A 16,899-nucleotide genomic window follows, 5' to 3' on the forward strand; every position below is an offset into this window, starting at 1 on the left:
TCCCCATGGCCAAAACCTCTCCAATTTTGAGAACAGAACAATGCTCCAAGGGGATGACACCAGTTCCAGGTGACCATGACATTCCCAAGGCCAAATCTCTCCAATTTTGGGTGCAGGAACATGCTCCAAGTCAAAGGGTTGGTACCAGGACATTCCCATGGCCAAATCTCTCCAGTTTTGGGACAAGGACAATGCTCCAATGGGGTGATTCTGTACCAGGGTAACCAGGACATCCCTATGGTCAAAAAAATTCTCCAATTTTGGGTGCAGGAACATGCTCCAAGTCAAAAGGCTGTTACCAGGACATTCCCATGGCCAAAAATTCTCCGATTTTAGGAACAGAACAATACTCTAAGGGGATGGCACCAATTCCAGGTGACCACAACATTCCCATGGCCAAACCTCTCCAATTTTGGGACAAGGACAATGCTCCAGGGGGTTGATTCTGTACCAGGGTGACTATGACATTCCCATGGCCAAAACCTCTCCAATTTTGGGACAAGGACAATGCTCCAATGGGGTGATCCTGTACCAGGGTAACCAGGACATCCCCATGGCCAAAACCTCTCCAGTTTTGGGACAAGGACAATGCTCCAGGGGGTTGATTCTGTACCAGGGTGACTATGACATTCCCATGGCCAAAACCTCTCCAATTTTGGGGGAAGGACAATGCTCCAGTGGGGTGATTCTGTGCCAGGGTAACCAGGACATCCCCATGGCCAAAAATTCTCCAATTTTGAGAACAGAACAATGCTCCAAGGGGATGGCACCAAGCCAAGGTGACCAGGACATTCCCATGGCCAAAACCTTTCTGGGTTTGTGAGCAGGACAATGCCCTAAGGGAATGGCACCAAGCCAAGGTGCCCAGGTCACCTCCTTGCTCTGACAGAGTCAGACAGAGTCAGTTAAATTGAGACCTGTGGCCCTGGAAATCCTCTCCCAACGTGAAAGGTCCTAAATCCTGTGGATTTCCAAACCACCTGGCTCATCTAAGCCGCTTCCTTCTTTAAATACGGACACAATATGGAACATTAAGACTCCATCCCCAATCCCTGACCCTGCCTTGACTGGGAAGAACTGGGAGAGTGAAGTCCAACCCAGCTGGTTTTGTCCCCTTCTGCCCCAAATCCTCTGCTCTGGTGTGAGATTCCACAGGCAGCTCCCAAAGAGGAGCCCATCCCTCCTGCCCAGCTCCTCGCCCAACCCACCCCCCGAAAAAATGCAATATTCTCACTGGAGCTTTGCTCTTTCCCTGAAAATAAATGAGTCATTCCCAGCCAAAGGCTTCTTGGGGCTCAAAAAGCCAAATTGTGAATAACCCTACGAGCCCAGAAGCAGAAAGATTGAAACAATACAAGCCTCCACCCCCCCCAACTAAATCTACTACTGCTTTTTTTCAACATGATTTAACAAATTCCCCAATATTTGCCTGGAAACTCCAATCCCTGGACAACTGAATGGAGATTTTACTGCCCATGTGCCTCTGATTACAATATATTACCACTAATGATAATTGTCTGGATTATACTTATCTTTTTCTTTGGCTAATAAACTATAAAAGACCACCAGTGAAGATGTAATAAAGTGCAGCTGTTGGAGGAAAAAAAAAAATTTAAAAAGCCTTTTTTTTCTAGGTCAGAGCAAAGTTGGGAGAGGCTTGGGAGAGCTGCCTCGGCGAGGGGAAGGAAAACCTAACTGGAAATAAGAAGAGCTCCTCAAGGCAGCTTTCATTAATCTGGAACTTTTCTGCCAGAACTGGTGCTGGGGTTTATCTGCCAGCAGGACAAAGGGAGGGAGGTGCAAACTCTGCATTTCTCTCCTGCATCTCATTAGCCTCAAAATGGACCCTTGGGCTCCTCAGAAATGTTCCTGGGCAGGGATGCACCTACAAAGGGAAGGAGGAGGGAAGGGAAGGAGCAGTTTTGTTCTTGGAGTGGGGATGAAGCTCCCCCAGCATGGAACATAAGCTGGTTAAAGGCACACAGGGTGAAGCTTTGCAGGTGCCAAAGGGCAGGAAAAGGGGAAAAATAAACCTCTCATCGTGGAAATTCAGAAAGTTGGAGAGAATTGCTGAGATGGAAAGCAGCCAGGAGATTGGAGTAAACAGCCTGGTGTTGAACTGAGGACTGGGCAGATAACGGAGTGTCCTGAGTCAGGGAAACATGGAATGGGCTGGGTGGGAATGGATCTGAAGGATCACCCAGATCCACCCCCTTCCACATCTTCCACTGTCCCAGGGTGCTCCAAACTCACCTCAGACACTTCCAGAAATGAGGCATCCTCAGGGAAATCCATCCCAGCCCCTCCCCACCCTTCCAGCCAGGAATTCCTTCCTAAAATCCCATCTAACCCTGCCCTCTGGCAGTGGGAGCCATTCCCTGGGTCCTGTCCCTCCATCCCTTGTCCCAAGTTCCTCTCCAGCTCTCCTGGAGCCCCTTTAGGACTCTGAGGTCTCCCTGGAGCATTTTCCTCTCTCACACAAAATTGGAGATTGGGAATGTTCTGGCCAGCCTGGCATGGCACCATCCCTTTCCTTGGAGCAGGTTCCTGGCAAGGTGACCAGGACAGGACATTCCTTTGCCTTGGAGCAGGTTCCTGTTCCCAAAACTGGAGAGGTTTTGGCCATGGGAATGTCCTGGTCACCCTGGAATGCCCTCCATGCAGAGGAGCAGGTTCCTGGCATGGTGACCAGGACATGCCTTTGACCAGGACATCCCAAAATTGGAAAGGTTTTGGCCATGGGAATGTCCTGGCCAGCCTGGCATGGCACTACCCCTTTGACTTGGAGCAGGTTCCTGTTCCCAAAACTGGAGAGGTTTTGGCCATGGGAATGTCCTGGTCACCCTGGAATGTCCGCCATGCAAAGGAGCAGGTTCCTGGCATGGTGACCAGGACATCCCAAAATTGGAGAGGTTTTGGCCATGAGAATGTCCTGGCCAGCCTGGCATAGTGACCAGGACATCCCTTTGACCAGGACATCCCAAAACTGGAAAGGGTTTGGCCATGGGAATGTCCTGGTCACCCTGACATGGTGACCAGGACATCCCTTTGACCAGGACATCCCAAAATTGGAAAGGTTTTGGCCATGGGAATGTCCTGGCCAGCCTGGCATGGCACTACCCCTTTGACTTGGAGCAGGTTCCTGCTCCAAAATTTGAGAGGTTTTGGCCATGGGAATGTCCTGGTCACCCTGGAATGTCCTCCATGCAAAGGAGCAGGTTCCTGGCATGGTGACCATGACATCCCTTTGACCAGGACATCCCAAAACTGGAGATGTTTTGGCCATGGGAACACCCTGGTCACCCTGACATGGTGACCAGGACATCCCTTTGTCCAGGACATCCCAAAACTGGAAAGGTTTGGCCGTGGGAATGTCCTGGCCAGCCTGGCATGGTGACCAGGACATCCCTTTGACTTGGAGCAGGTTCCTGCTCCCAAAATTGGAGAGGATTTGGCCATGGGAATATCCTGGTCAGCCTAGCATGGTGACCAGGACATCCCAAAACTGGAAAAGTTTCGGCCATGAGTATGTCCTGGTCACCCTGGCACACCACCAGCCCCATGCTTTGGAACAGGTTCCTGTTCCCAAAACTGGAAAGGATTGGCTATGAGAATGTCCTGGGCACCCTGGCATGGTGACCAGGACATGCCTTTGACCAGGACATCCCAAAATTGGAAAGGTTTTGGCCATGGGAATGTCCTGGTCACCCTGGAATGTCCGCCATGCAAAGGAGCAGGTTCCTGGCATGGTGACCAGGACATCCCAAAATTGGAGAGGTTTTGGCCATGAGAATGTCCTGGCCAGCCTGGCATAGTGACCAGGACATCCCTTTGTCCAGGACATCCCAAAACTGGAAAGGGTTTGGCCATGGGAATGTCCTGGGCACCCTGGAATGTCCTCTATGCAAAGGAGCAGGTTCCTGGCATGGTGACCATAACATCCCTTTGACCAGGACATCCCAAAACTGGAGATGTTTTGGCCATGGGAACGTCCTGGTCACCCTGACATGGTGACCAGGACATCCCTTTGTCCAGGACATCCCAAAATTTGAGAGGTTTTGGCCATGGGAATGTCCTGGTCACCCTGGCATAGTGGCCAGGACATGCCTTTGACTTGGAGCAGGTTCCTGCTCCCAAAATTGGAGAGGATTTGGCCACAGTTCCAGCCCCCAGAGCATCTCCCATGGGCACATGGAAATGGATTTATTGTCCTGAATTCACCACCCCAGGATTTCAAACCCAAGGCAGGTCTGCAGGGAAAGGGATTTGTCTTTCATTTCACCAACTAACACAAGCTGAGAGGGGAAAAAAAAAAACCCCAGAATATCTCAGAAACACAAGTTCTTCCAATTTTAACAGAATGCTGGAAGAAAAAGTTAATGTATCTTTCATGAGGACAATCTAGATAATAAGCAACACAATTCCACAGCAAAAGGCTGGGATTTTTTTTTCCCTTTTTCTTTCTTTTCTTCTTATTTTTTTCCCTTAAATAAGCAGGAATTTCTGGTTGTGGATAGAGGACCAAGGTAAAACTTGAGTCACCAAACATCCCCCAGACAGGAACATGCTGTAACCTCAGGTGTTAAATGATCCATGAGATTTTACTTTCAGATTTGGGCAGAAACAACAACTTCAGGGGGGAAAAAAAACCCCCAAACCAACTAAACCACGACAACCCCTGTGTGTGTCAAACCTAAACTGAAATTGTTATTCAGCAATTTGCAACACTTACTGTCATATTAAAGTAATTTCATTTTATTTTTGCTCGCTGGCTCTGTTCCTGTAACAAAACAGCAAATCTTGGGATTTAAGGGGATATTTGGGAGAGAACTGAATTATCCTGAAAGGTTTGGGGGTACAGCCTGTGACCCTGGAAAAGGTGGAAATTTTGCAGGCTAGATGTGACAGAACTGTGGGATTTGGGCTTTTTCCCCTCATTTCCAACCTCTCTGGCTATGAAGGCTCTGCAGCCTCTCTTCCTTCTTTGCATGGAAATATTATTGTTAAATATTATTTATAAACATGTGGGAACTTCCACTCTCTCCTTTTTTATTTAGGAAAATTTCCAAATGAAAGAAACTTTTGCTCAACTAGCCAATTTCTGACCCCCCTGGATGATCTCCAGGTGGTTTTGTTCCTCTGCTGGAGGTAAAAACCAACACATAAACAAAGCAAATTGAATTATTCCTCTCCAGCCCAGGATGCTCCATGATTTTATACCTCAGGAGTTCTTTAAGCTACAGGTGAAGGCAGCAGTGGATCCAAGTGGCAAAAAAGGTTAAAATTATTCTTAATTAAGGTACCAAAAGCAGTGTGGCCAGCAGGACAGGGCAGGACTGTCCCTCTGAGGTGATTTCCAGCCTCTCTCCAGGACCCACATCCCCAAAGCTCCAGATGAGGACAAACCCCAGGAGATGATGGTTGGTACTCACTTTTTCAAAGGCTCTATCACTGTCTTTTGGATCTGATTCACCTGTGGAAAGCAAAAAAGGGAGGATTGCACGTCAGGATTGTTGGAAAATCCCATTTGCACAAGGATGGGTTTGTAGGGATCCCACCATGGGGTGGGGAGGGACTCTGAGCACAACCACGATGTCCTTTAACCAAAAGAGAGGGAATTTCTCCCATGGGAGCTGAAATCCCAGCCTGAAGAGGGAGATTAGAGAAACCCCTGTGGGAAAAGTCTTGGGGATGATGATAAAAAGGGAAAGAGGTGAGACAGGAGGATTCTGGACATGGCAGGGAGTGACAGGACACAGGGAATGGCTTCCCACTGCCAGAGAGCAGGGATGGATGGGATTTTGGGAGGAAATCCTTCCCTGGGAGGGTGGGGAGAAGCTGGGATGGAATTCCCAGAGGAGCTGTGGTTGCCCCATCCCTGGATGGGATTTTGGGAGGAAATCCTTCCCTGGGATGGAATTCCCAGAGGAGCTCTGGTTGCCCCATCCCTGGATGGGATTTTGGGAGGAAATCCTTCCCTGGGAGGGTGTGGAGAAGCTGGGATGGAATTCCCAGAGCTCTGCTTGCCCCATCCCTGGAAATGTCCAAGGCCAGGTTGGAGCAACCTGGAACAGTGGGAGGTGTCCCTGCCATGGGATGGGGTGGAATGGGATGGGTTCAAATCCCCCCCAACCCCAACCACCCCGTGATTCCAGGACACTCCCACCATTCCATGCCTCCAGGACACTCCCAGCACTCCCATTTTCCAGCCAAAGCCAATCCACCTTCTCCTGGTTGAAGGAGTCCATCCTCTTCATGGCCGTGTCGAAGGCCGTGACCATCTCGAGGAACGAGGGCTCCTGCTCACACAGGGGGTTGGACAGCAGGTCTGAGGAGATCTTCACTGCAGACTTGGACATGGCTGATGGAAAAGAAAGCAGACAGGGTCACATTTCCCACTGCCAGGAGGGCAAGAATCAAGGAGCTGAGCCAGCCAGGAGGGGGTCAGCACAAGCTGGCAGGGAGATGCTCGGTGGAGGCTGAGAGAAAAGCAAGGAAAAGGCACCAATTCATTCATGTAAACACCCAGAGAAGTGTTTTTATATAAGTTAAGTCTGAAGCACTCCAATGTGAGGCTTGTGATGCTGCCAGAAATAATCCCAGACTAACAAAAGCACTGTTCTCTTAAAAAAAACCCAGAGATGGGGGTTTTTATGCATCTTCTCTCGACAGACTATTAAGTGTCACTCTCAGCCTCACTACAGCTCTTCCACAACGAGAAAAATCACAGTCCATTAAGTCTTTCAAATGGCTTTACAAAAAAAAACCCCATGTATCTGAAGTGGATTTAGTGGGAAAGGACCAGACTGACAGGACTGGGAGACGAAGGTTTCTCTTTCCCTCTCCAAACACAAAGAGCAGGGACACAAGTTAAGTATTTCCTCCTCAATAAGCTGAATTTTTTTGCCTGTGGAGAAGGAGTCAGGGGGAATAAGAAGTCCCTACAGGCCCTGGGAGTGCCACCAAGAAATCCAGAAGCAGCAGGTCATGCTCTGACTGAGCACTCCACTTGTTTTCCATCAGCCACATCCCTCTTTATCCAAACACTCGGTCTGCAAAGGGAAAATTCAATGACAGAACCACTACACAAACGAGCAAGAAATCAGGGAAGGTACAGAATGGAAAAAAAGACTAATAAAAAGGAAAGCATAAATATAAACAGGGATAAAATAGACTAAAAAAAAAAAAAAAAAGGCCAGAGGTACTAAAAAAAAAAAATGTTCTTTTTCCTCAGTGCTGGAAGCTATTCCAGTTGGAGATCACAAAGCCAGATGCTTGAGCTGTGCTTTGGAGGAGCTTTGGAAAGACTCCCTTAGATATTAAAAGTTAAAATCATCCCAATAATGGGGCTTAAGATCATAAATCAAGGGGTTAAACATTCTGATTGAAAGGTTACACACAATTATACCAGAGAGAGCTCAGAAGCTGCAGAGCTGGGGAGCTCAGTGCAGAACAAGCCTCTCACTCTGGGATAACAAAGCCACTGTATCCATTTATTATCCAAACATGAAGGCTTTGGGCATTTAAACCTTGAAACAGATGGGATAGAATCCATATGTGTGACCACATCTGAGCAGGGATTTGTGCCAGCACAGGACGGAGTTGAGAACAGCAGAACTCCTTTGGCTGGAAGAAAAATGAAATCTTCCTTGACAGGAAAGGATTGGGAGGGAACTGGAGGGAGGGAGTGGCAGGGTCATGCTGGGAGGTGGGGAATTGGGGGGGGGGTTTGGGTATGTTCAGGGGGAATTTGGGTCAGGAATTTCCTCTGCATCAATGGGATCACCTGGAGAGAGCTGAAAAAGTGGGGTCTGAGAGGGCCAGGCCAGGGAGGAGAGAGAAGGACAAGGACAAGGAGGAGAAGGAGGAAGAGGAGGAGGAGAAAGGATCTCCTGTCCCTCAGGGTGGCCTTCAGGAGGGCCTGCACTGCTGTTTGCTCATTAAACACGTGAGATGTGCCTCCAATTAATTATTCCAAAGGAGAGCTTTTACCTCCAGTTAAAGAACATCCTCCTGCTTCTTAAGGTCCCATTTTGTCTGGAAAGAGGGTGGGGAAGGGGGTGAGTGATGTCCAGCTGTGGACAGGGAGTGCTGCCATCAGCCCATTCCCTGTTTGCTGGTAGGGCAGTGAGGAGCCTGCCTGGGCGATTTCTGTGCACAGGAATTCTCCTGCTCTGAGCTGAGCTTTTTGGGAAGAAGGTGGAGACTCAAGCCACCAGTCCCACTTTGCCAGGGAGTGTTTGCAGGCAGTGAAGAACCAACCAACCCCCTGAGCCTGGAGGAACGAGACAGAAGGGCAAAACTCTGCCATCCTCACCAGATTTTGGGGCTGGATGTTGGGAATGGGCACTGCCAGGATTGATCTGATCCAGCTCCTTCTCCTCCAGCCCTCCCTCAGCAGGCTGTGTGCAGAACCTCTCCCTCCACTCACCATTTCAAGCCTTTAAATGAGAAATCAGATCATCCTGGCTCTGGCCAAGGCTCATTTGTGACTCTGCCATGTAACAGAACGGAAAAAGAAAGTCCTCCCACAGCTCCTCTGGGACTTGAAATGCTCCATATAAACAACGCCCACTGCAAGGGAGGGAGGGGAATCCTTAACAAGGAAAAACTTACCAAGGATCCCTGACAATGACCAGAGTCCTCAGAAAGGGCAGATTTCACCCTGGAAGAGTCCTGGGTGGCTGGTGCTTCTCCCACCCCTCTGCCCGTGCTGGGAAGGGTGGGAGAGCACAGGAAGAGCCTGGATCTGAGTTTGTGTCAGGCAATATCCACAGACAGACAGACAGACAGACAGACACACACACAGGTGAGAGGCTGGATCTGAGTTTGTGTCAGGCAATATCCACAGACAGACAGACACACAGACAGACAGACAGACAGACACACACACAGGTGAGAGCCTGGATCTGAGTTTGTGTCAGGCAATATCCACACAGACACACAAACATACACACACACACACAGACACACAGGTGAGAGGCTGGATCTGAGTTTGTGTCAGGCAATATCCACAGACAGACAGACAGACAGACACACACACAGGTGAGAGGCTGGATCTGAGTTTGTGTCAGGCAATATCCACAGACAGACAGACAGACAGACAGACAGACACACACACAGGTGAGAGGCTGGATCTGAGTTTGTGTCAGGCAATATCCACAGACAGACAGACAGACACAGACACACACAGAGGTGAGAGCCTGGATCTGAGTTTGTGTCAGGCAATATCCACACACACACACACACACACGCACAGAGACACACACACAACACACACAAACACACACACGCACACACAGACACACAGGTGAGAGCCAGGATCTGAGTTTGTGTCAGGCAATATCCACACACAGACACACACAGACACACAGGTGAGAGCCAGGATCTGAGTTTGTGTCTGGCAATATCCACACAGACACACAAACATACACTCACACACACAGACACACAGGTGAGAGCCTGGATCTGAGTTTGTGTCAGGCAATATCCACACACAGACACACACACACACACACACACAGGTGAGAGCCTGGATCTGAGTTTGTGTCTGGCAATATCCACACACAAACACACACACACACACTCACACACACAGACACACAGACAGACAGACAGACAGACACAGACACACACACACACAGAGGTGAGAGCCTGGATCTGTGTTTGTGTCAGGCAATATCCACACACACACACAGAGGTGAGCCTGGATTTTGGATTTGTGTTTGTGTCAGGCAATATTCACACACACTCTTGCACACACACACACACACACTCACATACACAGGTGAGAGCCTGGATTTGTGTTTGTGTCAGGCAATATCCACACACAGACACACAGACACACAGAGACACACACAGGTGAGAGGCTGGATCTGTGTTTGTTGTGTTTGTGTCAGACAATATCCACACACACATACACACACATGTGAGAGGCCGGATCTGCATTTGCTGTGTTTGTGTCAGGCAATATTCATACACACACACACACACACACACACACACACACACACACAGACACATACACACAGAGACACAGACACACACACACACACACACTCTCACACAGACACAGACAGACAGACAGACACACACACTCACACAGACACACACACACACACACACACTCACACAGACACACAGACACACACACACACTCTCACACAGACACAGACACACAGACACACAGACACAGACAACACACTCACACAGACACACAGACACACACACACACAGACACACACACACACACACACAGAGACACAGACACACACACTCACAGAGACACACACAGACACACACACACACAGAGACACAGACACACACACTCACAGAGACACAGACAGACACACACACACACACACACACTCACACAGACACAGACAGACAGACACACACACACACACACACTCACACTCACAGAGACACAGACACAGACACACACACACAGACACAGACACAGACACACACACACACACACACACACTCACACACTCACACTCACACAGAGACACAGACACACACACACACACACACACTCACACTCACAGAGGTGAAAGGCTGGACCATGGAAAGCCCCAAATCTGCCTCCTTCCCACTGCCCTGCCCTGCAGTGACCCCAGTCCCACGGGATGAGTGCTGGCCCAGTGCAGCCCACACCTGTTTGTGCTGGTGCCTCTGCCTTGGCTCTGGAGCTGTGGGGGCCAGGCAGGGACTGCTCCAAACCACACGCTGGGAAAAACCATCTGGGTTTGGAACAGCTCTTTGCTGCAGGTTCAGTAACCAGCATCCAACAAATCCAGCTCCCCTCTGCTGGATCCCTCTCTGGGCACAGCAGGTTCCAACCAGAGGGATGTGAAGGGAGCTGGGACATGGCACAGGGCACCTGCAAGGGCAGATGCCACCCCAAACGTGCAGGCAGAGCTGTTTATTGCTTCCTCCATCGCCCACTGCCACGAGGGGAAGCCAAAACAGGCAGGCACTGAGGGAATGAGCTGGGTTACTCCCAAAGGAGAGCTGCCAGGTCAGCATTTCCCACGGGAAACACGGCCAGCTGTGGCCAGCTGTGCCCCCCAGAGCCATCCCACCTTCTGGGGCTCCAGAGAGGGAGGTGCAAAAAGAACTGAAGGAGGTGAAAAAGCTGCTAGCACAAGAGGCTCAGCTGGAGCTGCTCCTCCTGGACAATCTGAGACTTGGAACAACAACTCCTGGGTTTTTTCAGTGGCAGAAACTGAGGCAGACGAAAGAAAGGGACTTGTCCAAGGGCAAGGAGCTCAGGAGAGGGGGACTGAGCCCGCAGCACTCCCTGTGTTCCCTGGGCTGAGCTGCCTCTCGCAGATGGCCTTGTAACTAAGCAAACTGAGTGGGACTGAGCTCTGGATTTGTTTTCCAGACTTGTCACACATTACTCATGTGATCTCGAGAAAAGTCACTTCATCTCTCTGTGGCCAAGTTCACAGTCTATGTATCCTCCAGTCACTTACCCAAATCTGCATCTGTGCTTTTCTTCATATCCTTCTGAAGTTTTTTGGTCTGATCTTCCAATCTGAAAGATGGGAGAAAGAAGGCAAAGTCGGAATCTTGGAAAGAAAGAAACCTAAGTGTATCATACGTGCAACAAATCATTTACGGGCTGAATATGCTGGCTTCTGGTGGGAGTTAAAAATATCCAGGCAAGGCTTGATGAAGTTCAGTGCAGCTCAACCCTTTTGGGTTGTTTTCAGATGGTTTTTAACCTTTTCAAGTTGGTGATCTCTTATTCATAGTTCGCATATTTCCTGAAAGTTCTCACACTTAGCACAAATGGTAAAGCCAAATGCTTCCAGATGATCCCTGCAGCTCCTGTGACACAGGCAGGATGGCAAAGCCACTCCTGGTCCTCTGAGGTGCTGGCCCCTACAGGGACCCCATAGTTTTCTGGCAATTTTACACTTTTTTTTTTTTTTTTTTTTTAAGCTGCCAGAATCTGCAACCCCATTGCAAATACTTCTGAGGACACCTTTGAACACTTAGAGAAACCCTGAAGAATTGGAAATTACAGGGCAGTGAGGGATTTGCTCACTGGGAAGAGCATCCCTGGCTAAAATTCCCTGGGAAGATGCAATGGGAGGAGGGAAGCACGCGGCAGGTCCTGTCTGACCAGTGTGGTTGATACTCACTGCTGCAGCTTCCCATATTCCCTTTCAAAGTCTCTCTCCACCTGTGGAAAGAAGAGATGGAAATCAGCTCCAGGGGACTGCAGGGCAGCCTGGAGCATGCAGGGAAAGCTGTCCCTGGGAAATGCTGAGCTGAGCCCAGCACAAGCTCCAGCTTTCATGGGAGTTACACCTCAAAAGTAAAGGAAGTCTTGGGGATTTGGAGCTCCAGACTCTCTTGGAGCCAGCAGCAAACGTGTCAGCTCGAGCCAAGGGCATGCTCCAGGACATGGACTGGGAGCTGATGGAATAAATGGAAATGCTAGAAAAGCAGGGAGGTCACAGCATGGCTCAGTGCTGGGGGACAAACCTGTGCTCTCTCCCAAAGACTGAGGGGAGCTGCTCCTCCCACCCCGTTAAGGACCCTGAGGTGGGGCTGGCTGTTTCCTCCTTCCTCATCCTCAACAGGATGGTGAAATTCCCCCCACACCACCAGTGAGCCTTCCCATCTCTGCATTATTCACCCCCTCCACACACTCCTTACCCCTACAACAGCTCCCTCCCATGAGATTCTTGGGCTGGAGCACAATCCCAGTGGACTGTGACACCTCCAAAAGGGAGGGGAGCCCTGTGCTCCGAGGTCTGAGCTCCAGCACAGCCTTCTCCCGATGCTACCTCAGTGCCTGCTCCCTCCTACTTGCTAGCTGGCAGCAAACCTCCAGTGATAGGAGATATTTTAAGGAACTTTCTTTCCATGCTGACTGTTTTAACACACTTAAAACATTCATTCCACACCTCGTCAACCAGAGAAGCAAATGGATTTCAATTGACCAGCCAAGAGTAAATCCGTGCGCGTTTGTTGTCATGGGATCAGCTCTGGGTTCATTTCTGTTGTCAAGCTCCCGTGCTATTAAGGAAATGCAGAGTGCTGGGAGCAGCCAGGACTAGAAGGATCCAAAGGTTTGTTCCAATTCTTCCTGCTGGCCCTGAGATTTCAATCCCAGGCTTGATGCAGCACCACAATTTAATGGGGATGTTTGCTTTTCAAGGAGAATTGCTGTTAAAAGCTTGAGGGTTAAAGATGGAGATTTTCTTAAAATCTCCTTCTTCAAACATCTTTTTGGGCTGCACTTGAACTCCAGCAGCCTGATCTGAGGGCAGGCAGTGCCCAGCCACATTCCAGCCCCATCCCAGCGCCCAGCTGTCCTCACCATCCGCTCCCACCATCCGGGGGATGCGAGCTGGGCTCTCTCCCCCCCCTCCCATCCCTCTGCTCCAAAAAACCCTCCCAGGAGCTCCAGCTCCCTTTTCGTGCTGCTAAAATTGGGTGCTGGAGAGAACAGCCAGGGAGCAGTGTGGGGGCAGCTCACACGACTTGTGCCTGGCGTTCGGGGAGCGCAGAAATCCGCGGCAGCTGGCGCCCTGCAGGTCAGGTAACCAGCACATAGTAAAGCTCACCCTCCATCCCCGTGCCTGTTCCGGCTGCTAAAATATCCAGGGACTATTGCACTCTATAAATAGGCCTTAGGTGTGAATTGTTTTGGTTGCAAACCACACAGGGTCAGGCACGACTCAAAACTGTGCCCCCCTTTGAAAGGCTGGGGGTGTCGTTCCCTTATTGTTGCCTCTCTGTGGTTAGGAGGATCTGCTCAGCAACCAATTCCTCCAAAAGCTTTGGCTGTGGAATACCTGTGAATATTCAGGGTTTCTGGCCCTTTTTTGCTGTCAGATTTGCCTGTTTCTGTGCAATATAAGCAAAAGGCAGCGTGCCTTAACAGATATGGAGCAGCTTGCAGGGCCTGAAGGGGCTCCAGGAGAGCTGGAGAGGGACTGGGGACAAGGCATGGAGGGACAGGACCCAGGGAATGGCTCCCACTGCCAGAGGGCAGGGATGGATGGGATTTTGGGAAGGAATTCCTGGCTGTGAGGGTGGGGAGGGGCTGGGATAGAATTCCTAAGGAAGCTGTGGCTGCTCCATCCCTGGAAGTGTCCAAGGCCAGCTTGGAGCACCCTGGGATAGTGGAAGGTGTCCCTGCCCATGGCAGGGAGTGGAACAAGATGAGTTTAACGCTCCCTTCCCACCCAAATCATTCTGGGACTTTGGCATTCATTCCATAGAGACAAAACCTCCCCACCCTGCATCCCTCTGGGTGCTGTGAGCCCCCCAAACCTCCCGAGCTCCCCCAAGCCCCCACCCCAGTGCCAGAGCAGGATCCACATGGGCTCGAGGTGACTCCACACAGACACACTTCAGCTGCCCAGCCTGACTCACATACCCAGCCCCATCTCTCTGAGACAGCTGCCCAAGGATTGCTCTTATTTTTCACGCCCACAGGCAGCAACTGGCTCCCAGTCCCCACAGTCTGCGAGCTCAGGGAGCCTCCCAGCCATGGCTGGAGCCTGGGTATCCCACAAAAACAGAGGGAAAAGCTGCTCTCACGTGCTCCCACCCAGCAGAGTCACAGGCAGAGCCCTGCAAGGAGGACAAGCTGGGAACATTTTGCAGAGCACACAGTAATTCCCACTCCCAGCAGCTCTCCACGGTCACACGCAGCCGACAGAGGCTGTGGAGAGGATTATCACGTTAAGAGTAACGAGAACAAGAAGTACAGGCAAGAAAATTACAATATCCTGAAGGGAAGTTTCCGTATTATTAAAATAATCCCACTGCTCTGCAGCCTCTTTCTGAAAACTCCAAATCAAACCACACTTTCTGTATTGAACGTTTTTTTTTTTTTTTTTCTTCCAGGCACAGGGGCTGGGTAATGCAAAAATCGCTCGTCTCGGGGTTTTTATTTAAATCTACATCAAGAGCGACAAGCTCTCGAAAGCTTTGAAATAAAACAACGTTCTCTCCTTCACCCAGTTCTTTTTTTTTGTTTGCAAACACTGGGCCTCCCACCTGTGATCAGATCTCTCCTGCTTGAAGGGCAGGATCATCATCACCACCCTGGTTATGAGGCAATGGAGCAAGACTGAAGCCAACACTACAAAGAGATGGAAATGAGCGACTGTGAGGAACCTTCCTATCCCCCTGGGGTTCATGTTTTTTCCTGGAGGAGGAAGATGAGCTGATTTCTGCATCTTCCAGTGGTCTCAGCATCGTTGTGGATCTTGGGAAAAAGAGGGAAGTGTTTTCTTCTTCCTCTTCTCCAAATAAAAGTGAAACCCATAGAAATTAGAACTAAGATTTTCTGCTGAGCTTCTGCCATCCCATCAAGAATTTCAAGGTAAGTCCCATGGGTGAATATTCTGAGCCAGAGCTGCAGAGAGCAGGTGGATCTGGGATGTCACGGACTCCACCCAGCAAGATCTCCACATCCCCATCCCGCAAGAAAGCTTCCCAGAAAAGTGGCAAAGGGAAAAAGGAGGCACCTCCCAACTGCAGAGACCACTTTGGCCAGAAAAGATTGAAGGAAAATGAGCAAAACTATTTAACTGGCATCACTTGAGTTCACCCCACCATTCCCATGACATTTACTCCACTGTTTTGGGATCTCCAGCTCGCTGGTGGAGCCCAATGGAAAGGTGCTGCAGTGGAATCCTGCTGCTCACGGAGCTCCTCCGTCCAACATCCCTGGGGAAGGCAGAGCTGCTGGGATGAGTCAAGGAAAGGAGGTTTGGCAGCTCAGGTCTCCACTCCCTGCCAAGCTGACTCAGGCCAGCAAGGAGGAGGAGGAGGGCGAGTGGTCTGAGTCAGCCCAGGCCAGAGCAGGGCCGAGGGAAACAGGGAGGGAGGTGGGATAAAACCTCACTGGGGGATGCAGGGCTGGCTCTGCTCCCCAGCTCCTGCCTGCTTGGATCATCCCAGACCCAGTGAAGGGCAGGGAACAACCTGGGGGGACACAGGTGAACTTCAGCTGCAGCTGCAGGAGAGCTGGGCAGACGAGACAGCTCCGACAGCCTCTGCTGGGAGCGGAGCTGTCCCGAGGGAGGGAAGAACATCTCTGCCATAAGAGGCTTCGTGGCTGAGCAATAAACATGGAGAGATATAATTCTAACAGGTTTAACTCCTATCACTGGGCATTAGTTTAATTGGGCTGTGGGCCCGTGGCCCTGCTGACAGCAGGGCCTCTCAGAGCATTAGATCCTCCCACCCGGCTCCCAGAGCCCTCTGACAGCTGCTCTTTTCAGGGAAGAGGAGGGGAGAGATTATGCTGTCTGGAATTGGATTTGCCCAGGTTAAGGTGGAAACAAAGCACAGCCATGTCTGGGGAGGGGGAGATCACCTCAGTTCACCAGCTGATATTTTCTACCGGGGTTTCCTTCTCCCTCAAGAGCTAAACTGTGGCTGACACCGTGCCCTTCTGCAAAGGATCACAGGCGAGTGGGCACAGGGAGTCATGACTAATTCCTCGGCAGCCCAGGCAAATTGCTTTTCAGGACTACTCCCGGCCTAGATCTGACACCAGCCCCAGCACTGAGACAACAAAAAAGCCTCTCTGGCTCGCTGAGCCTCTCGCAAAGCCACCCCCCTCTCCTGATTCCAGTCCCAGGCCTCACGGAGAGCCAAAGAAGTTACATCCTAACAAATGCTGCTTTTTTTTTTATCCTTCCCCCTCACCTCCTCTTTTGTGGTCGGGTCTCTGTGAGTGGGAGATCCTCTACCCACAACCACTTCCCTTCTGATGGGCTTGGGATGCAGCCCTGGAGATGCCACACCTTCCCACTTCCTGCAGCCCAACATCTGGAACATCCCAGCCCTTGGCTGCTGCTGCTGTTCCCCAACGCCTGCACAGATGGAGTGGCTCAGCCTGCAACTGGG

General features: G+C 50.5%; 1 protein-coding gene across 1 annotated transcript in view; it reads right to left on the reverse strand.

Moving 5' to 3' along the window:
- BIN3 (bridging integrator 3) overlaps positions 1-16,899 on the reverse strand; it is a 49,745-nt gene that overhangs the window by 16,580 nt on the left and 16,266 nt on the right. Inside the window, exons 3-6 of the mRNA XM_071454717.1 lie at positions 12,159-12,199; positions 11,484-11,545; positions 6,225-6,361; positions 5,433-5,473 (exon numbers count right to left, since the gene is read on the reverse strand). Coding sequence (XP_071310818.1) covers positions 5,433-5,473; positions 6,225-6,361; positions 11,484-11,545; positions 12,159-12,199 — 281 coding nt within the window. The remainder of the gene's footprint in view (positions 1-5,432; positions 5,474-6,224; positions 6,362-11,483; positions 11,546-12,158; positions 12,200-16,899) is intronic.

This window comes from Agelaius tricolor, unplaced genomic scaffold (genome assembly GCF_023055355.1).
Source record: "Agelaius tricolor isolate 1412-34295 unplaced genomic scaffold, bAgeTri1.0.p SCAF_41, whole genome shotgun sequence".
Taxonomy (NCBI): Eukaryota; Metazoa; Chordata; class Aves; order Passeriformes; family Icteridae; genus Agelaius; species Agelaius tricolor.